Source organism: Erinaceus europaeus, chromosome 5 (genome assembly GCF_950295315.1).
Source record: "Erinaceus europaeus chromosome 5, mEriEur2.1, whole genome shotgun sequence".
Lineage (NCBI taxonomy): Eukaryota > Metazoa > Chordata > Mammalia > Eulipotyphla > Erinaceidae > Erinaceus > Erinaceus europaeus.
Window position 1 is genome coordinate 49434 of NC_080166.1, and position 22421 is coordinate 71854.

The following is a 22421-nucleotide window of genomic DNA, read 5'->3' on the forward strand; positions in this document are numbered from 1 at the left end:
CGTGCAATATGATTTTACCTTTTGCACCAAAGTAAAAGACTGTGGGATGGGGGTGGGGTGGGGTTTTAGCTCTGGAACTTGATGGCTGAGAAGGACCTGGAGGGGGTTGACTTGTTACGTGGAAAACTGAGAAATGTTACACATGTATTTTACTGTTGACTGTAAACCATTAATCCTAATAAAGGAAAAAAAAAAAGGTAAAATCAGTGGAAATTCTTCATATCCAGAGGTTACGCACATTTAGTAAACATTAATGTGGTTTAATTTACTTCAGTCATTAATACAAATGGAACATCAAAAATATTGAGTCATACACTAGCTATGTATGGCTGTGGAATCTTATAATTTTGTAAACTATTAAATCATTAATTTTAAAAAAGTAAATTGAAAAAATGACTCAAAATTATCTGAAGCACCCATGTTTACCAGCTAAGTAAGCACTTTACTCCATGGCTATAGAGTAATTCACAATTAAAAAAATTTTTTTTTCTTTTTTTTTACTTATCTATTTATTGGATAGAGACAGCCAGAAATTGAGAGGGATGGGAAAGATAGAGAGGGAGAGAGATAACCTGCAGCACTGCTTCACCACTTGCAAAGCTTTCCTCCTGCAGGTAGGGACCAGGGACTTGAACCTGGGTCCTTGAGCACTGTAACGTTGTTTGCTCAACCAGGTGCACCACCACCCAGCCCCGAGTAATTCACAATTCAATGTAAAATACTACCACTGAGTGAAGTCAACAAGGCATAGGCTCACAGAGAGCAGAATAAAGATTTCTGAAATAAAATCTTGGGAAAATCTGATTTTCAAATAATGACCCCATAAGAGTCAAGGAAATTAGTGAAATAAAAAAAAGACAAAACAATGGTTTAATTTTATTCACATACAGTTGCCATTAAAAGGAGTTAACTTATTCATAGAAACATTTTCCTAAACTAACAACCTTTGTCTCTTACCATTTTACACATACGAATCCCCACCACACAGCAGAAATATTACAAGTCAGCACGATGGAGTATTTAAAAAAATCTATAAAATATGGCTTCAGAACAATTTTACAGATGTTACTTATTAATATGTTACATATTAACAGATTTATGGTATCATTTTATACCATTATATTTCCTTGACTTTAAAGAGATGGCACTTTTTTGTCAAAAAACATATTCTAAACCTACAAAGACAGTTTCTATAACATCAAATTTCACATTTTTTTAGATTAGTATCTTACGTACATCACTGATAATCAGACCAGAAACTAGATCCAGCTCTAGGAAAACACTAATTCATATTGTATACATGATTGTAAATGGTCCTGAGTGTCTATCCAGACACCCTTAACCAAGGAAAGAAAAACAGATTCCTGTTCTGGATATGTATCAAAACCTAGATTATCTTTGTATAAAAATTTAAAGAGCATGTTAAATGTTAAATCCATTTGATATGCAGCTTAATAGTCACAGAAATTGCTTCTGAGCTCACTAAACTTGTTGCTATCATCATACATAGAAACCGCCTCATTCACTAACATTCAGCACCTGACAATAAATGGCAGAAGGGCATTCAATACATAATTCAATGGCTGAATAACAAATGTAAATAGCAGTGAAAAACAGGCAACAACTGTGCATAAACGGTATGAGAATACCAACTGTCTCGTGCAGAAAAGCGCTGCGAAACATCCAGGATTACTTATAAGCAGATCAGGAAGCAGATTGTGCTTTCCTCTAAAAATAAAGACAATTTCATAGTAGCGGATGAAATAGACAGTAATGAAACTTGGAATAAGAGCTAGGTGAAAACCAGTGTGAAAACTCTGAAACTACCATGTGCTGCTTATTTATTAAAGAATTCATTTTCTTTCTACTTATACTCCCGAGAGGAATACGTTTAAAGGTTCAACCAAACTAACAGAGTATGTCTAATAAGTTCATCCTTTTTGTCTTTGAATCCATGTCAGAGAGTTTTAAATCTGAAGGAAATCTATTAGGCTCAAATCATTAAAAAAAAAAAAAAAAACTCACTTAAATCGAGATAAGATAATCAATACATACTTAACAGCATGTTTTGTACAGATATGTATTCCACTCACTCTTAAAACTAACCTGAAAATCAACCAAATGAAAACACCTACAAATAATTTCAAAAGTGATTACGTGAAGTCCAAATTAAATCATAACAGCATTATTCTCTGAAGCTACAAAATCTCTTGCACATATAAAAACACATTTCCCTATTTCAATCAGGTCAATTTCAGGATCTTTCAAAGATTCCATCATCAAAACTTTAAAAATTTTGATTCTTAAGTAGCACTATAAAAACATGCATTAACCAAGATATGTTTTATATAACTAACTCCACAAAGTTAGGGGGAAAGGAGAAAGGAAGAAAAACTTGTGCAGTTGAATTTCAAATCCTACACATTTAATCCTTTATTTGTTTTTGCATCTAAATTAAAAAAGGCACCAACTCTCTTGCACACCAATTGTAAACAATATGGAAATTTTCACTGGCATTAGTTCTGATCAGTTTAGCGCATCCACTCTCACACACAGCATCTTTTTGATTAGGCTTCAACAGAATAATGTGAATCTCTTTTTTTGGTCACCTGTGAATTCAGGGTCAACCAGTCTCCACTTGTTGCATAACAACAACGACAAATGCAGGTTTGTAACAAGTAGTCTGTTGCCACCTGTGGGAATCCGTCACTGCTCTAGAAGCACAGTTCGCAGCTCATCATCTTTGCTGATCATCATTGAAGCGATGGCCCCATCATTAAACTCAAACGAAGTCCCTCCATCCACAACCATGCAAGCATCCCAGCAGCGAGAACGGACACAAACCCTGAGAGAAAAAAACAACTAATGTTACATACTTTCTTTTCTGCTGTCTTCCCTTTCTTCCTTCATTTACTGGATAGAGATGTAGAGAAATACAGAGGGGAGGGGAGATAAGGAGAGAGGAAGCAGCCCTGCTTCATCACTCCTGAAATTTTCCTCCTGCAGGTGGGGGCTGGGAGTTTGAACCTGGATCCTTGCACATTGTAACGTGCACTCAGTCAGGTGCGCCACATACTTAAGTTTTCTTTTTTTTTTTTTTAATTTTTTTATATTTATTTTATTTATTTATTCCCTTTTGTTGCCCTTGTTGTTTTATTGTTGTAGTTATTATTGTTGTTGTCGTTGTTGGATAGGACAGAGAGAAATGGAGAGAGGAAGGGAAGACAGAGAGGAGGAGAGAAAGACAGACACCTGCAGACCTGCTTCACCGCCTGTGAAGCGACTCCCCTGCAGGTGGGGAGCCGGGGTTCGAACCGGGATCCTTATGCCGGTATACTTAAGTTTTCTTAACCAAAAATATTTTAAGCCCTGGGGGCTGGGTGGTGGCACACATGACGAAACCAGAAGCTTAAGGACTGGTTCAAGGATCCTGGCTCGAGACCCTGGCTTCCCACCTGAAGTGGGGGTCACTTCACAAGCGGTGAAGCAGGTCTGCACGTGTCTAGCTTTCTCTCCCCTCAGTCTTTCCCATCATTCTTGATTTCTCTCCGTACTATCCAACAACAACGGTAACAGCAACAACAATAACAAAACAACAAAATGGAAACAACGGCCACAAGGAGTAGTAGACTCGTAGTGTAGGTACTGAACCCCAGTGATAACCCTAGAGGCAGGGGAAAAAAATATATTTTTAAAATATTTATGTATGTATTTATTCCCTTTTGTTGCCCTTGTAGTTTTATTGTTGTAGTTATTATTGTTGTTGTTACTGATATCACCATTGTTGTTATTGATGTCATCATTGTTGGATAGGACAGAGAGAGATGGAGAGAGGAGGGGAAGATAGAGGGGGAGAGAGATAAGACACCTGCAGACCTGCTTCACCGCCTGTGAAGCGATTCCCCTGCAGGTAGGGAACCGGGGGCTCGAACTGGGATCCTTATGCCAGTCCTTGTGCATAACCTGCTGCGCTACCACCTGACTCCCGCAAGTAAGTTTTCTTTCTTTTAAAAAAAAAAAAAAATTTTTTTAAATTTTTTAACCAGAAGTGGCACTGTTCAGCTCTGGCTTATGGTGGTGCGGGGGATTGAACCTAGGACTCTGGAGCCTCAGGCATGAGAGTCTGTTTGCATAACCATTATGCTATGCTACCCTCACCCGCAAATAAGTTTTCTATCAGTGCTTGGTCTACTTTACTTATGGCATATCACTTTACAGTCACTTTCTTTTAAAGTAATTTGGTTTTCACATGTCTAACAGATAAAAAAATATTCACATTACCCAATCATATTTTTAACAAGTCACTTAAAACTTAAGTTTCCTCACTTTCCATTGCAATGGGACAAGTTTCTGTACTGTGGTATCTCTCTCCTCAGTCTTTGTCTGAAGGAAAAAAAAAATACTGGCCTAGAGTGGTAAAGCCCCAACAACTGAAAAAAAAACTAGTTTCTCTACAGCATTTTCAGCTTGAAACAATCATTTTAGCCAGTTTGCTCTACCTCCTACTTTCCATAGGCTCTTCCTAGACTGTTTGAATAAGCTCACTTAGTGAGTGGAGTATCTTTACAGCCAAGTGAAACACAGTAAATACACAGTCACAGTTATGGAGCTTACTTTGAGGTGAAGCAGCGCTGACGGCTGCTTGAGAAAACTCTGTTGGATATTGGCTCTCGAATACTGAAAAGCATTTTTGGTTCTTCTGGACTATACAGCAGTGATTCATTATATTCATTTGTTACTATGAAGAAAAAATATTTATTAGAGCATTCAGTAAAATGCAGTTGTTTCAAAAAATATAAAATGCTATTGTCAGGGTCAGAAAAATAAAGATAGAAAACAAAAGAAGAAAATGATGCTATCCCCAACTTCAAAGCAGTTTGTTCTAACAGTCTGTTTAGTAGCACATTTCACAGTTCACAGCACACCCCAATAAAAAGCAAAAGCAAGAAATAAAATCTTGTAAATAGAACAAGGTTCCCAGATTAGACCACAGAAGCCTAGATGAGCCACAATATAACAGAAATAGGTAAAACTGGAAAAACAAGAAAAACCCTGCAAAGCTAGTAATTAAACAAAAATAGAGACTCGTTTGTGGACACTCAGCATTGGAAAATGAGTCGTCATGTTCCTTTTGGGGCTTAGTTCCTTCCCAAACCACCACGTTAGAGAGTCCATCAGTGTCAATACAAATCAGCAGTCTCTATGAAATGCAGTCTTCAAACTGGCAGGCACTATGTTTTTCTCTAGAGAAACTCATTAACAGAATACTTTCAGAAGTCTTTAGGACCTTCTTCCTCACTAAAAGAAGCATAAGATTTGGCAGGCAAAACACAAATTGAGAAACTGGAATTGAAAGAATATTTAGCTCAGTATCACATTACAAGACTGTCAGACAATTCATCTTACTTACCAAAACTGTGTTTGAATTATGGGGTTCTCATTTAAAAAAGCTAATTCAATCTCAAAAATAAAAACATGCCTTGCTGAAAACACACATTTAAGTAATGTGCTAGCTCAGAAGGAAATAGTTTCAGAAGTGCCTACACCACGGGCCAGACAGTCTATACCATCTGACAGTCAGATCTTCAAAGCAACATGCAGAGTACAAACTACAAAGAAAGCAAATCACTGCTTTTATATATAATTGAAAATTAATGAAGCTAGTAAAACTTCAGTTAAACATATATTAAATTTTATAATGAAGAACCAATTAGTATAAACACTTATTTTCCTTTCTTTGATAGAGATTCAATGTGAATGCAGGGTCAGGTGGTGGCACACCTGGCTAAGCCCACAGGTCACAGAGCATAAGGACCTGGGTTCAAGCCCTTAGCTCTAAGGGGAAGTTTCAGAAGCAGTGAAGCAGGCTGAGTCTTCTGTATTTCCTCCTTCTCTTTCAAATTTTCTCTGTCTCTATTCGATAAATAAATGAAATATTAAAAAAGGAATTTTCTAAAAAAACAGACAAAACTTTAAAAGCAAAATTAAAAAAGAGATTTAATTTAGACCATAGCTCTGAGTATATATCCCTTAAATCTAAGCACTTAAGACTTCAAATTATAAATCTGATTGAATTTTAACAGTGGGCACAAAATGTTAATACATTTATAATAATGATTTGTTCTTTGAAATATTAAATCACCTATAAGCAACTGGTGGCATTGCTTTATAAGATACAGCTGTATGTAAATAGCATAAAGGACATAAATTATGGGGAGGTCTTGTCTGATACAGCCAATCTTAACAAGGGGATTTTCAAAGTTAACCCAATTGCCAAATAATTTGGTTATAGCAGTAACTATCGATTGCCTTCTTAAACCCTAAGACAGCAGTAATCTTCCCCGGTCTCTACAAAACCCGTATTTCTCCCAGTCCTGGAACCTCTAGGGTGGGGCTCACTTTCCTGCATGCTTCTCTCAGTCCACACCAATTGATACTGCATCTGCTGATCCCAACCTAATCACTGCAACCAGTACCACCTTGGTATATTTTACTTCGACTGCGTCCAGAGACGTCAGGTGTGGAATGTCAACCCTTCAGCTTCATTACTCTGGTGAGACCCTTTCTAGTTGATAGGACTCCTTAATTCCATTTCCCATAGTGCACTTCCTAACAAAGCCTCAGAACCTAGATATAGACCAGGGCCCATGAGAGAGGGCATATGTACATGTATCCATAAGTTAGGGGAAACATACACTTTAAAGCAAAAGTACACAAAAGTTTGCAGTGAGTCAATAAATGAAGCATGTAGAAAGACCTAAAAAGACACCATAAAGTACCAAATGAAATAGTTTCTACTTAGACCTAGACACTCTCCTCATCTATTTCCTATTTCACCTCCCTCAGTCACTCCAAGGCCAACCTTGTCAGACAAAGTACGGACTACAAAAGCTGGATATGGTCAAGTGACCAGCAGACTTTAATGACAACTCTTTGGTCACTACCAGGCCCAGGCCACCCCATCACCTGGGGCCCTCGTCAGGGAGTCCTGGGGTTCCCACACAGACATGATGGGCCTAGACCTCTAACAGAGAGCCCTCTCCACACACTGTCACTGGTCACCTCCATCAGGAACAATATAATGAACCCCTTTGTGGGCCCTTACAAGACCTTCCCCTCAATATGGACCAACAATTGTAGGGACTGTTCCATTCTCTGAAGGGAGGTTGGGCAACATACTCTACCACTCGAGGAAGATGGGTCCTGAAATTAGTGCAGCCTGGAATGTTCCCAGCTGTGACCACAGAATGCGAGCTCAGACTGACAAGGATACAGAGGTTACATAGGTTCCTGTGCTGAATATGGGCCCCAGATCAAATTGGGCAGATGATCTTACCAATGTAACCTGGAACCCCATCTCTCTAGATCCCTCCCCAACTAGGGAAAGAGAGAGACAGGCTGGGAGTATGGATCCACCTGTCAATGCCCATGTTCAGCAGAGAAGCCATTACAGAAGCCAGACCTTCCACCTTCTGCATCCCACAGTGACCCTGGGTCCATGCTCCCAGAGGGATAAAGAATAGGAAAGCTTTCAAGGGAGTGGATAGGATACAGAGTTCTGGTGGTGGGAATTGTACCCCTTTTATCCTATGGTCTTGTCAATATTTCCATTTTATAAATAAAAATTTAAAAAATATTTAATACGAATCCTATGTCGTAAGTAATGATTAAAATAATCTTTTAAGTTTAAGACTAAAAAAAAGGAAAAAATAAGGTCCACTTAAGAATTGAAAGGGACTTCAGAAAGTGACTCTTGTTTTCAGACTATTTTATTTTATTTGAATTTTTTTACTATCTCTACTTATTGGATAGAGACAGCAGAAATTGAGAGGGAAGGAGAAGAGAGAAACAGGGAGAGAGGTGGAGAGATACTTATAGTCCTGCTTCACTACTTGTGAAGCTTTCCCCCTACAGGTGGGGACTAGGTGCTTGAACCCAGGTCCTTACACACTGTAATGTGTGCACTTAACCAAATGCACCACCACCCAGCCCCCAGATTATTTTACAGATAAAACTTTCACCAGCAAAGGAAGCCTTGTGTGGAAAAATCCAAAAGATATAGATATATATATATAACCAATATAAATAACCAATAAGAATGTGGCTAGCCTCTCACCTTTCAATTTCAAGTACTGTGTTTATATTTTGTTCTGGTTGTTTATGTTGAAAAATACTTACTTGGATAAGTTGATACAACTATCAAAAAGTTTGGAATTTTTGTTTTTGAAATTATAGAATACCCTTTAAACAGCAAGAAAAGTCTTAGTTTACATATGTACAAAATTAATATTTTAGATGAAAGGCTTTAAGTATGTTAAAATTTCACATACAGGGGTTCGGTGGTAGGGCAGTGGGTTAAGCACAGGTGGCACAAAGTGCAAGGACCTGTGTAAGGATCCCGGTTCAAGCCCCAGCTCCACACCTGCAAGGGAGTTGCTTCACAAGTGGTGAAGCAGGTCTGCAGGTGTCTCTTTTTCTCTCCCCCTCTGTCTCCCCCTCCTCTCTCCATTTCTCTTTGTCCTATCCAACAACAATGACATCAACAACAATAACCACAACAACAATAAAAAAACAAGGGTAACAAAAGGGAAAATAAATAATAAAAAAATTTTCACATACAAATCAAATGAATGTTTCTCAATTTACAAGTCTAAAATTAAATAATGAATTTGAGAGGCCTGTGCATTGTAGCCAGTAAAGCTGTGTTTGAGACACAGAAGGTGCCAGGTTCAGTCCCTAGTATCAACAGTGCTCGGTGGTCTGTCTCTGTCTCTCTCTCTCTCCCTCTCTCTCTCTCAGTGATCTGTTTCTACTCCTTCATCTCTCTCTGCTGAGAAAGCAGAATTATATGACAATCACACACAGTCTTGCCCACAGTTTCTGAAAATGGTGGACAGGACTAGAAATCAACATCTTCGAATCCCCTGATCAGTGTATGTTCTCCCACAGTGAATGTGGATATTAACATTCACAACCCAGTAGATTTCCTCTACTCCTGGAATACTAACGGCACACTAATGGTCTACATTTTTCATTTGCCAGCTTGTATTTTTCCATAACTTCCTATGTCCCAGGACATCTCTGAGATTACATTTTCATGCCTCATAAAAATCACAAAAATTCAGCACAAAACTTTTTATTGTTTAAATATATTAAGAGTGATATTACATAATATATTTGCATTAAAAAGTGACAACCTTTCTAAATAAGAACACTTTACAATAACATCTTCAAAATCAATACAGAACTTAAATGAAAATGTGTTACTAACCTTTCTCTACTAATTCTCTACTCAGTGGGAGGTTTAGATGTCCTTGTCGTTTTGCTATAGAAAAAGGAAGAATTGTGGTTAAATATTTTATATAATAACTGACATACAATAAACTTTATACACTATCTAGCATATTATAGTTAATAAATCACAGTGTATCAACTACTTTGGTTCTTACCGATATTTAGAACATCCTCCACAGCCTGAGGTGCAACCCTGTTGATATTGAATGACCTAGGAACAAATATGAAATCATTTTTCTTCAAATTCTACAAACACAAAATGTAAGAAAGACATTCTTCTTAGTGTACAAAGAATTTCTACAATGTTCTATATATAAAAAAATCAAATTGACAATAGTCATCTCACCCCAAGAAGTATTAGTGACATTACCTAAGAATTAGTACAGTTATAGTTAATAGTGCCATGTCACTCCAATATTGACAGTTTTTAATAACCTGACTAGGTATTAAAAAAAAAAAAGACAGATGGAAAGAACAAAAGAAAGAACAGTAGGGTGGGAGTAGATAGCATAATGTTATGCAAAGAGACCCTAAGCCTGAGGCTCCAAAGTTCCAGGTTCAATTTCCTGCACCACCATAAGCCAAAGCTGAGAATACACTGATGGGAGGAAAAAAAAAAAAAAAAGAATACAGGTAAACTGCAAAATATAGTGATAGACTTACCTCTAGTTTTAATTAAAATCAGGTATTTGATTAAAATGAAGCTTTGGTATTCATTAAAGAACTGAGCGCTGTATTTATGATGCTGATGGGCCAGGTGATGGTGCACCTGGTTGAGAGCACATCATAAACGTTTCCAAACGCTGATAGGAATATCAGAGTGATGGTTGGGAAGCCAAGCTGACATGTGGGGCGTGTATGGGGGGGGGGGTGAGTGAGTGTGTGTGGGGTGGGGCACAAAGTGAACCCAGAGCCTTATTCATGTACATTATTATGCAAAAGAAACAAAGATATTTATCGAAGCACTGTATATAACAACAGAATAATTCAAATACATGTCCCTGTTAAGTAAACGATACTCAGCAGAGTATCATATAGATAAAAATTATAGTAATGTGTATACTGACATAGGAAGATAATCAATGTTGATATAAAAACCACATTCTAGGGTGCCATTGAGGTAAAACATACATAGCCAAATATTTGAGATTAGTTAGTATCTGCTTACTGTAATGAAAACTTCATTTGAACCAACACAAATCCTAGAAGACTGTCCTAATGTCTTAGACCTACTAACCAACCCAACCCAAATGCCTACAAATTGGAATAAAATTAATTTCCTGTAGTCCAATCTGGATCTCAACCGTTAGCAGAAGTTTACAGAAAAAAGCAAAAGCAAACTATACACTTAACAGATGTTACCTATGTCCTCTAATAATTTTAGAGATGCAGTGATGGGATAGTTATTTCTCAAACCAAATCTACACTCCCCTCAGCCCCAGCCATCACCATTCCCCATTTAATAGTCTGGGCACCTTTGCCAAAGATCAGATGTCCATAGGTGTGGGGGCTTACTTCTGGGCTCTCAAATCTATTCCACTCATCAGTGTTTCTACTTATGTTCCTGTATCAAGCAGGTTTGATGACAGTGGCCCTATAATACAACTTGAGATGAGGGAGCGTGATGCCTCCAGTTCTGTTCTTTCTTCTCAAGATAGTTTTGGCAATTCTAGGTCTTTACTGGTTCCACATAAACATTTGTAGCTTTTGTTCTATTCTCCTAAAAAATGTGGTTGGGATCTTGATGGGGATTGCATTAAATTGCATATAGCTCTGGGTATATTTGTTTTGATATTAATTCTTCCAACCCATGAACATGGAATATCTTTCTATTTTTTTGTGCCTTTTTCTACTTATTTATTTACTTATCTATTCCCTTTTGTTGTCCTTGTTTTATTGTTGTAGTTATTGTTATTAATGTCATTATTGGATAAGACAGAGAGAAATGGAGAGAGGAGGGGAGAAAGAGGGGGAAAGAAAGAGAGACACCTGCAGACCTGCTTCACCACTTGTTAAGCAACTCCCCTTCAGGTGGAGAGCTGGGGCTCCAACCGGGATCCTTACAGTGGTCCTTGCACTTTGTGCCACCTGCACTTAACCCGCTGTGTTACCGCCCGGCTTCCTCTTTGTGTCTTTTTCTATTTCCTTAAGTAGTGACTCATGATTTTCAGTATACAAGTCTTTCACTTTTTTAGTTAGGTTTATTCCTAGATATTTTATTGTTTTTGTTGCTGTCATTTAAGTTCACGGCGACAGTATGCCAGGCTAGCTTCGCGGTGGTAGACAGACGACCAGGGACACAAGGCTGAGCGGAAAAGCTTTAATAAAGTGTATCTTTATTCACGAGCCAATGCTTCAAAAAACTAATCTAATCTAATCACCACACAGTTCTGTCCTGCATCTTTCTCCTCCTGCAGCAGCATTGAGAACCAAGGAAGTACGTAGGGATAGGGGGCGGGGAGAAGGGAGAAGCACGAAAAGGCAAAGACTAAACCACACTCTCCCGGAGGCGGGGGAGTGAGACCAAACCAATGTAACAGAATGACCATGTAAATAGACCACAACGTCAAGCAATGTAACAGAAGGGATCCCAGAAGCAGAACTAGAAGCAGACCAACAGTTGCTATAGTAAAAGGAATTGATTTCTTCTTCCAACTTAGTGTTTGCATAAAAGAATGCCACTGACTCTTGAATGTTAATTTTTAGCCTGATACCTTACTATATTGCCTGATAATTTCCAAAAGCTTATATATATATATATATATATATATATATATATATATATATATATATATATATATAACCATAACAGAGTTTGACTTCTTCTCTTCCTATCTGTATGCCTTTAATTCCTTGCTCCTGCCTGATTGCTATGACAAGAACTTCCAACACTATGTTGAATAGTAATGGTGATAGTGGGCAGCCCTGTCTAGTACCTGGTCTGAGGGTAAATGCTTCGTTTTTCACCACTGAGTATGATGTTGGCTGTAGGTCTGCTATATATGGACTCCACTATCTTGAGGAATTTTCCATCTATTCCCACTTTCTGTAGCGTTTTAATTATAAAGGAGTGTTGGATTTTGTCAAAGGGTTTCTCTGCATCTACTGATATAACCATGTGGTTTTTGGTCTTGCTTTTATTAATGTGGTGGATCACATTGACTGATTTACGTATATTAAACCAACCTTGCATCCCTGGGATAAACCCCACTTGGTCATGATCAATAATCTTTTTAATAGACGGCTGTATCCGGTTGAATTTTGTTCAACAGTTTAGCATCTATGTTCATCAGAGATACTGGTCTGTAGTTTTCTTTCTTTTCTTTTTTTCTTCTTTTTCTTGTTGTTGTGTCCCTGTCTGGTTTTGGTATCAGAGTGATGTTGGCTTCATAGAAGCTGGGAAGGAGTATTCCGGCGTCTTCCATCTTTTGGAAGAGTTTTAAAAGGAGAGGTATTAACTCTTCATTGAAGGTTTTGTAGAATTCATTTGTAAAACCATCTGGTCCAGGTTTCTGATAACTGTTTCAATTTCTTTGGCTCTGATGGGCCTGTTCATATTTTCTAGTTCCTCTTCATTCAATTGTGGAAGTTTGTAGGTACCTAGGAAATTGTCCATTTCTCCCAGGTTATCTAGCTTGGTGGCATATAGTTGTTCATAGAAGACTCGCATGATACGTTGAATTTCTGTGGTGTTTGTTGTGATATGTTGTGATATCATCTCTTTCATTTACAATCTAATTTACTTGGGTCTTCTCCCTTTTTTGTTTTGGGAGCCTGGCTAAAGGTTTGTTGGTTTGTTTACTCTCTCAAAAAACCAACATCAAGCTCCGCTGATCTTCTGTATGGCTTTCTTATTTTCAGTGTTATTTATTTACAGGGTAGAATATTTTGAGCAAGTAAGCTGCACAGGATTAAAAAGAGAATGAGTAACCATGAGGGTAGGAAACGGATGCAGTCAGGGGGATAAAGAGTTCTATTCCAGAACAGAGGATACAATAGTAGATTTTAAAGCAACAGACAAGACAAACTAATCTAAGCGAAACTTATTCAAATGCACCATCAGCATAGAACTTAAATAGAAGAAACATAGTGGGGGTAGAGCAGGAAATATTTCACAAGCACAATGATTCAGGTTCTATATAGTTTTGTCACACTATATAACTGTAAACTATAGAACTACATACGCAGAACTCAGAACCCATTAACCTAACTACTGTTAGTCTAAGCATTATTCACTAAGACTAACAAGTTGAGCCTGATGAAACTTCACATAAACAATTTTGTCACTCATCATTCAACTGTGTGACCTCTAGCTGCTGTGTACCCTCCTCACATCTGTGCTTATATATCCAGGTTTTGGCATTTACAGTCTTACCTGTCAGTCTACTTATTTATACTTGCTAAACCTGAATTTCTTCATCAACTGGGGATTCTATTATTTTTTTGTAGGATTTCTATATGATTAGAGTCATTATAAAAGCACATTACATCCAAAGAAGCAGGGGGCTGGGCGGCAGTGCACCAGGTTAAGCGCACATAGAGTGATGCAAGGGCTGGCACAAGGATCTCGGTTGGAGCCTCCAGCTCCCCACCTGCAGGGGGTTGCTTCACAAGCAGTGAAGCAGATCTGAGGTGTCTAGTTTTCTCTCAATTTCTCTCTGTCCTATGCAACAACAACAGCAAGAACAATGGAAAAAAGATGGCTGCCAGGAGCAGTGGATTCTTAGTATAGGTACCAAGCCCCACCAATAAACCTGGAGGCAAAAAAAAAAAAAAAGAGCTAAGTAACTAGATCACAAAATGATGCAAATGTATATATATTAATTTGCACACACACAGATATATGAAAAATCACAGAGTTCAGAAGACAAGTTATTGTTTTATCTACTATAATTCCCTCACTTTCAGAAAAAACTGACAGTGGAAAGTTGCTCAATGGTTTAGTCTGCTCTCGACTTCCATTCCAACGTTCTTTTCAATTGTACCAGTTTGTTCATTTGTTAGGGATGAGAATACTAGAAGTGGAAATTATCTAGGAAGCTATTTTAATTCTCAATCCAATCACCAAGCTAAGGGGATAAAATGTTATGATAAATTAAAGATGTTAATTATAATTTCTTCTACTTGTTGGGTAACTAACAAACATAGCATGTGTGTATACATATATTATCATTAGATAATAAAAAATTATATATTTTCCAAATATTAGAAAAATCAGTTTATGGGGGGCTGTGCAGGGGCACACCCAGTTAAGCACGCACACATTACAATGTACAAGGACCGAGGTTCAAGCCCCGGCTCCCCACCTGCAGGAGGGAAACTTCACAAGCAGTGAAGCAGGTATACAGGTGTTTGTCTCCCTATTTCCCCTTTCCCTCTCAAATTCTCTCTGTCCTATCAAATAAAAAGAAAAATAAAAGTCCCTTTATAAGTGTACTTCTCTGAAGACTAGCCCTCATAATTCTTCATAATACAAATTTTCCCAGGATTACTCATTTCTTCTTATCCGAGGGTGAGAGGAGAGGGAGAAGGAAAGAGAGAGTGTAGCACTGTTCAGTTCTGGCTTATGGTGGTGCTGGGGACTGATCATAGGTGGCACACTCATTAGAGCTGCATGTTGCCATGAGCAAAGGCCTGGGTTCAAGCTCTTGGTCCCCACTTGCAGGAGAAAAGCTTCACTAATTGAAGCCATGTTGTAGGTGTCTTTCTCTCTCCATCACTGTCTCCCCCCTCTTGATTTCTCTGTCTCTAGCCAGTAAATAAATAAAGCTATTTTAAACTGTTTTAAGCAGTACTAAACTGTTTTAGCTATGTTTATGAGAATATAGTCACTTAAAAATATTTGATAAAGTATTAGGTGATGTGCTATACATACAAATATTCATGAGAGGGGCCAACGGTAGTGCACTTGGTTAAATGCACCTATCACCATGCACAGGGATCTGGGTTCGAGCCCCTGTTCCCCACCTGCAGGGAGGAAGCTTCAAGAGCAGTGAAGGAGGCCTGCAAGTGTTTCTCTTTCTCTCCCTATTTCTCTCTGTCCTATAAAAAAAAAAAAATGGCCATCAGGAGATGAGAATCTGTTGTGCCAGCAGTAAGCTCCAGTGTTAACTTTGGTGGCCAAATGAAGAAGCAAAAAAAAAAAAAAAAATACTAATAACCATCTCAAAAAATCTGAATTACTTAAACTATTCAGCCATTAACTTTTAGATAATATATAGTAGTGCCAAACTAGCACTATGAGTGTTTCTCCACTGTCAGGGAAAAGTGCTGGAAAAACTCTAGACAAAGGATTAATTGTGCATGTAGGAGGAGCTAGGTCCTAGCAAAGATACACTGCAGAAAATGGGGGCCAGGCCGTGGAGCACCTGGTTGAGTGCACACACTACAGTGTGCAAGGAGGAGGGTTCAAGCTCCCTGGTCCCCACATGCAGGGGGAAAGCTTCACAAGTGGTGAAGCAGGGCTGCAGGTGTCTGTCTCTTTCCCTCTCTATCTCCTTCTCAATCCAATATAAAAAAATAAACAAAATATTTTTTTAAAGAATGGCAGAAGATATTTAAAAAGGAGGAGGAGGAGGGGGAGGAGGAGGGGGAGGAGGAGGGGGAGGAGGAGGGGGAGGAGGAGGGGGAGGGGGGAGGGGGAGGGGGGAGGGGAGGGGGAGGGGGGAGGGGGAGGGGGAGGGGGGAGGGGGGAGGGGGAGGGGGAGGGGGAGGGGGAGGGGGAGGAGGAGGAGGAGGAGGAGGAGGAGGGGGGGGAGGGGGAGGGGGAGGAGGAGGAGGAGGAGGAGGAGGAGGAGGAGGAGGAGGAGGAGGAGGAGGAGGAGGAGGAGGAAAGTCTAGGGCCGGGCAGTAGCACACCGAGTTAAGTGCACGTAGCATGGAGCGCAAGGACCCGTGCAAGGACTCAGGTTTGAGCCCCTGGGTCCCCACCTGCAGGGAGATCGCTTCACAAGCGGTGAAGCCGGTCTGTAGGTGTGTTTTTCTATCTTCCCCTCCCCGCTCAATTTCTCTGTCCTATCCAAAGATCGGGGAAAACAAAAATGGCCACAGAAGCAGTGTATTCATAGTGCAGGCACTGAGCCCATGACAACCCTAGAGGCAAAAAAAAAAAAAAAAGAGGAGAGCATTCAGACATTGAGAGCAGGGAATAAGTTGCACTGAGCAAAAACAAAAGGCCCAGAAAGAACACGGATTGTGCTGAGAATTGCAAGTAGTCTGCAGTGTTTCCATTGTGATGAAGTACAGGGAAAGGCTGGCAGAGGCTGACAAGTTACTTAAGTCATATTTAAAGAGCCATATATAGCAAATGAGTAATCTCAGGAAGGTGTCAGAGAGATCTTTTAGGTACAGAGGCTGTGATCAAATTTATCTGCTTTTCAGAAATATCACTCTGTTGGTAGCATGAATTTCAGCCTGAAGAGTAAAGGGTGAATGGGGCCAGGCGGTGGTGCACCTGGTTAAGCACACATAGTACTAAGCGCAAGGACCCACACAAGGATCTGGGTTCAAGTCCCAAGCTCCCCACCTGCAAGGGGGAGATTTCATGAGTGGTAAAGCAGGTCTGTTTCTCTCCCTCTCTATCTTCCCCATCTCTCTCAATTTCTCTCTGTCCTCTCCAATAAAATGGAAAATGGCACCAGGAGCAGTGGATTCATACTGCTGGCACCAAGCCCCAGCATAACCCTGGAGGTAAAAAAATAAATAAAGAAAAAGAAAAAGAAAGAATAAAGGGTGAGTTACAAGAACAATGACTGAAAAAGATAGGGTCTTGTCTAAGGAAACAGCAAAAGAAAATGAAATGAGGAACAGTAAGTGTAACTAACATGATTTAAGAGATAGGTCTTTATAGAGGTGGGGAGATTCAAGGCTAAAATTTGAGGAGTAAATTTTTTTCTCTCTAGAGAGTCATGTCAGGTGGGCCCAAGTGGTAGCACACCTAGTTAAACGCTCACACTATAGTGTACAAGGACCTGGGTTCAAGTCTCGAGTCCCCACCTGTAGGGGGAAAGCTTCATGAGTGGTGAAGCAGGGATCAGGTGTCTCTCTTTTTCTTTCACTCCTCTCTCAATCTCTCTGTCTCTATCCAACAATAAGCAAATTAAATAAAACTTTTTTAAAAAGTAATGTCAGGCTATAAAATAATAAGAAAAAATACTAAGTAATAGGAAGAAAACTAAAAGAAATTCTTTGTAATGAGTGGTGAGGCCTCAAGCATATGCAATTTTCAGCACTCTTTCCTACATCAATTTTCTCATTCCTCTATTTTTTGAGAAAGACAGAGTGATAGAGAGAAGATGACATCATAGCATGGTTTCACCATCCAATAAATTTCTGCAGCAACAGAGCTCAAATCAGGACCCCGAACATGGTGATTACGAGACCTACAAAGTAAACTGCTCACCCAGCCCCTCACTCAGCTTTTGGTTATGTTAAATCTGAAGTGCTGTTAGCATCACTCTAGTTTTCTTACAGGTTTTGTTGTTGTTGTTGATTGGAGGGTTAATGTTTACAGTGGATCTTTAGCATATAGGCACAACCTCTATTTACCATCATGCTTCACTGCTCTGGGCCAATGTTTTTCAGACACAAGAGATAGTGCCAGAGTTTCCTCCAATGCAGTGAGGGCTGGGTTCAAACCTGGGTCATGCACATGACAGAGCTATGCAGATGTGCTGTTTTGCCACCCTCCAACCAGGTCATTTTAAATATGAAGGTTTTGGGGGCAGGCAGTGGTGCACCTGCTTAAGGGCATATTTACGATGCACAGGGACCCAAGTTCAAGCCCTGCTCCCAACCTGTTAGCAGCAAGCTTCACACTCTGTGTTAAGAGCATCTTTACGATGCGCAGGGACCCAAGTTCAAGCCCTGCTCCCAACCTGTTAGCAGCAAGCTTCACACTCTGTGAAGCATGTCTGCAGGTGCCTCTCTATCTTTCTCTTCCCCCTTTCAATTTCCCTCTGTCCTATCAAATAAAAATAAAAACACCGTATCTTCAATGAAATAAAAGTATACATTTTAAAAATAAATAAATGTGAGCTTATACTCAAAAGAGAAGATAGTGAGATAGAAGTCTGGGAGGCATCTGCACACAGTATACTAAGAAAAAGGAAAGATTGCCCACTGAGAGTCTCTAGGATAAACAAAATACAGGTGCCTTATATTACCTCCATTTAGGTCTTTAATACACAAACCTCCAGCATAGTTTTGAGGGGTTCTGTATGTTTTATTTTCTTTCTTTATTTTAAATCAGAGAGGAAGGGAGGGAGGGAGAGGGAGAGGGAGAGGGAGAGGGAGAGGGAGAGGGAGAGGGAGAGGGAGAGGGAGAGGGAGAGAGATCTCAAAGCATTGTTGAGCTCTGGCTTATGGTGGTGCTGGGGATTAAACTTGGGACTTCAGATCCTCAGGCCATCTTCTCAGCCGTCCCAAAGAACATCCTTGTTTTCATTCGTTACTGTTACTTAATAGCCCTCGTTTGCAGGCTGGGAGATGGCTCGGCAGCAGAGTGCATGCCTCCCATGCACGAGATCCTAAGTGCACCTGTCTGTCTGTCTTATACACACACAAACTAAAGATAGCCCCATAAAAAAAATAATGAAAAGCTTCTCATTTTCTTTTCCTCTTTAAAACCTACTGCAGTAGGCAAAATAATGACCTAAAAAAAGTAAGGGTAGCATTCCTGAAACCAACAAAAGATAACTGAAACAGAAACTAAGGCAGCCAACACAAAACCAGGCTAGTTTGGCATATTAGGGACTTTAGATGCACTGCTATGAGCTACTGAGAAAATTACACAATCTTTTTCTCAAGATTTTATTTATTTATTTATTAATGAGAAATATAGGAGAGAGAGAGAGAGAGAGAGAAAGAAAGAAGCAGACATCACTCTGGCACCTGTGCTGCTGGGAAATGAACTCAGGACCTCAGTCTTGAGAGGTCTAATGCTTTATCCACTGCACCACCTCCTGGACCATGAAAATTACATTAACTAGAATATTTCACAAAAGTTGAAAAGCAACATCTCAAGCTACTCACCAGGCCTTGGATCCTGTTCCAGTACACAAATTGAGCCCTGAGCTTTTCTGCTTTTCCCATGGGCCATCATCAACTGAAATCTCATAGTAGGAAGCTCTATAAATTGAGAATATGAAATTAGATTTACTTACCTTATAGGTCAGAGTATTTTTCAGAACTAATGGCATATGAGTAGGCTACATGGGTTTAGAGACAGCTGGCTAACAGGTACACACATTATGCTAATTCCAATACAAATCAAGTAAAAAAGAATAGTTTGTCTGTATATCTGCATCCTTTTCCACATTGTTCTCTCACTGTACATCTTCCCTACCATTCTGCTACTGCTTTTATGAAATCTAACAGAGTCTTACTTCAGAGTTCAAAAAGAAAACACTATTTTAAGTAAGTTGCATTCTTGGTAACTTATTTTTGATCCATCTAAGTAATCCTTCAAGTTACCAATAGTTTCTGCTAAATTGTTTACTGATATTCTTACAGTATTATTATGTTTATAATGTACACTTCTTAAGAATATTTTACAAGGGAGTCGGGCTGTAGCGCAGTGGGTTAAGCGCAGGTGGCGCAAAGCACAAGGACCCGCATAAGGATCCCGGTTCGAACCCCGGCTCCCCACCTGCAGGGGAGTCGCTTCACAGGCGGTGAAGCAGATCTGCAGGTGTCTATCTTTCTCTCCTCCTCTCTGTCTTCCCCTCCTCTCTCCATTTCTCTCTGTCCTATCCAACAATGACAACAACAATAATAACTACAACAATAAAACAACAAGGGCAACAAAAGGGAATAAATAAATAATTATAAAAAAAAATTAAAAAAAATTATCTCTAAAAAAAAAAAAGAATATTTTACAAATATGAAATTAATTGGCTTTCTAACTTGATCATGTAAAAGTCTACTTAGAAAGTTACATAGTTTTAATATACCCTTAATACAGTTTTTCAAAATAATGACAACTGTTAGACAAGCTTGCATACACTAACACTCTAAGGTAATTTAGTTCTTATTCTAACCCTTTCAACTGCTCCCATCAAACTCTAAATTTAAATGCTTTGCATGATACAGCTCCTGGTGATGGATCTTCTCAAGTAAGCATACTTCATAAAAATAAAATACAACAGGCCTAGGATTTACACTCAGTCTACCCCACAACCTTGTTATGTTTTATAAAAACTAGGAGTTTTAGGTACATCAGGAATTTAATATGTACAGAGAAGGCAGTCAAATCCATAGGAACGGCTGCTTTCACGCTAGGATCAAATAGAAACAAGAGCAATTAGCAGGGGGATAAAAGAGGCAGAGAGGAAGGAAAGTGCAATTATGCGACAAGGACTGCGTCCAAAATAATAAGTAGATTTAGTATCATTTGCACATGCAGGTTTATCAAGATTAGTCAACTCATAATAGGATTTTTGTCTGGGGAAATTTTTTTAAGGCAGCAATAAAACTCACAGTCCCTTTAGAGTGGGTATACTTCTTCTTAATTTGTCCACTGCTACAGCCCAAGAATAAGACATTCTAGGTTATAAAAAAAAAAAAAAAAAAGGAAAAAATTGGGCTTTTAAATGTTCTCAAATCTAAGAACATTAAAATGAGGCAGGAATAATATTGCTGCATTTTATATTTTTCAAGCAAAGCACTTAAGTTTTCAGGGAACAGCAAAACCTCAATAAAGGTCTGGAATCAGAAATACTGGTATGTTTATATGATAGTTCTGGTGCTGAGTATATGACCCTGGGCAAGTTACATGAACTCTCCAAATCTCAATTTTTTTCACCAATTAATGCAACTGTCTGTCTCACAAGGTTGCTACGAGCATTAAACGTGTCTTATCAAATGTCCCTTTCTTTCCCACTTAAGTGTCTGTGTCACAGAATCTCCCTTGCAATAATAATTTTTTCAGTAGCATCAGCAGATCGGCTCGTTGCTTTCCTTCTCTAAGTAAAGATGCAAGATGAGACATCAAAGAACGCCAACTCAGCAGGACCAGACGTCATTTAGGAGCTATTCCAGCCGGGACGCCTCCTCAACAGGAAATGAACCATCCAATCTAAAAACTCCTAAGGGGACTTTACTGAGTTTTCAATAGCCTACCAGTTGATGCCAGTTTTCCTCCTCCTGTCATTTTTTAAATCTTTAGTAAATAGAAATTATACGAGCAATGCTAGTAGATGCTCTCAGAAGTTTCAAATTTTAAAATAAGAAAACAAAATATGGGCATTAGATGGCATATGAGTTTCTGTTAGACAGGCATAAACTCAAGACTTTACCTTTGTCATCTATTTATTTTAATGTAGACTTTCTCTGATCTCATGTAAAGTTATTGCTTTATTTTATTTCATGTAATGACTATATTCTGTAACTAATCAGTTATATTTACTTCCTTCTATCACACAGGTGTCGTCTTACTCTTTTTCATGTTGCTTCACATTTGATATGTGGAAGAAAAAAACTATACAGCATAAGTATTTTATACTTTCTTTTTAAAGTTCTTTAAAGAATGCACTTGATTTGATATTTTGAGCTCTCCTTTAATACTTTTATCATTCTCCAAAAAAGTAAGACACAACTACATTTTTATTCATTTTCACATCCTTCATGACACATTTTACACACTGCAGGTGCACAATATATTTTATTATCCTATTTTAAAGTTACATTTAAGTAATTACAACTACTGAAAAAATTCTTAAAACCACCTGCTAAGAAGTCAGGCTTTGTTCTTTTCACTATTAACTGAGTTAAGTCATTGGTTAATATACATATTATCTTTTTTAGTTAAGACAAACTTTTCTTACCACAATTAAACTGCTTATGAAAGGATATGACTTACAACAATCAGAATCTCAGAATCTATGCAACTTTCAGTAAACTAGGGAAGCAACTACATGACCTGCAAAGGTTCATATGGTCCTGGTAGCAGAAAAGTGAGACATAGACTCATCTCTAATCTTCGCTCCTAATTTACTTATATCTATAAAAATAAGAAGTAAGGCATATTCTAAAGTACTGTCAAATTAAATCAACTTTACATTATGACAGTTTTAAGTAACTGACAAGTAACTTTTTTTGAGAAAAAAGTTTGTACAAAAAAAGTCTGA

At 38.7% G+C, this 22421-nt stretch overlaps 1 protein-coding gene across 4 annotated transcripts in view; it reads right to left on the reverse strand.

The window, feature by feature from the left end:
* Nucleotides 1–856: 856 nt before the first annotated feature.
* The window catches only part of NADK2 (NAD kinase 2, mitochondrial), a 55257-nt gene continuing 33692 nt past the window's right edge, over nt 857–22421 (reverse strand). For 3 of the 4 annotated variants that reach the window (XM_060190953.1, XM_060190950.1, XM_060190952.1), the window contains 6 exons: nt 20773–20838; nt 19327–19422; nt 9450–9505; nt 9272–9325; nt 4615–4738; nt 857–2845 (listed from right to left, as the gene is read on the reverse strand). In XM_060190953.1, the coding sequence (XP_060046936.1) occupies nt 2707–2845; nt 4615–4738; nt 9272–9325; nt 9450–9505; nt 19327–19422; nt 20773–20837 (534 nt within the window). In that variant the 5' untranslated portion in view covers nt 20838 and the 3' untranslated portion in view covers nt 857–2706. The remainder of the gene's footprint in view (nt 2846–4614; nt 4739–9271; nt 9326–9449; nt 9506–19326; nt 19423–20772; nt 20839–22421) is intronic. The other variant, XM_060190951.1, reaches the window with a different exon arrangement.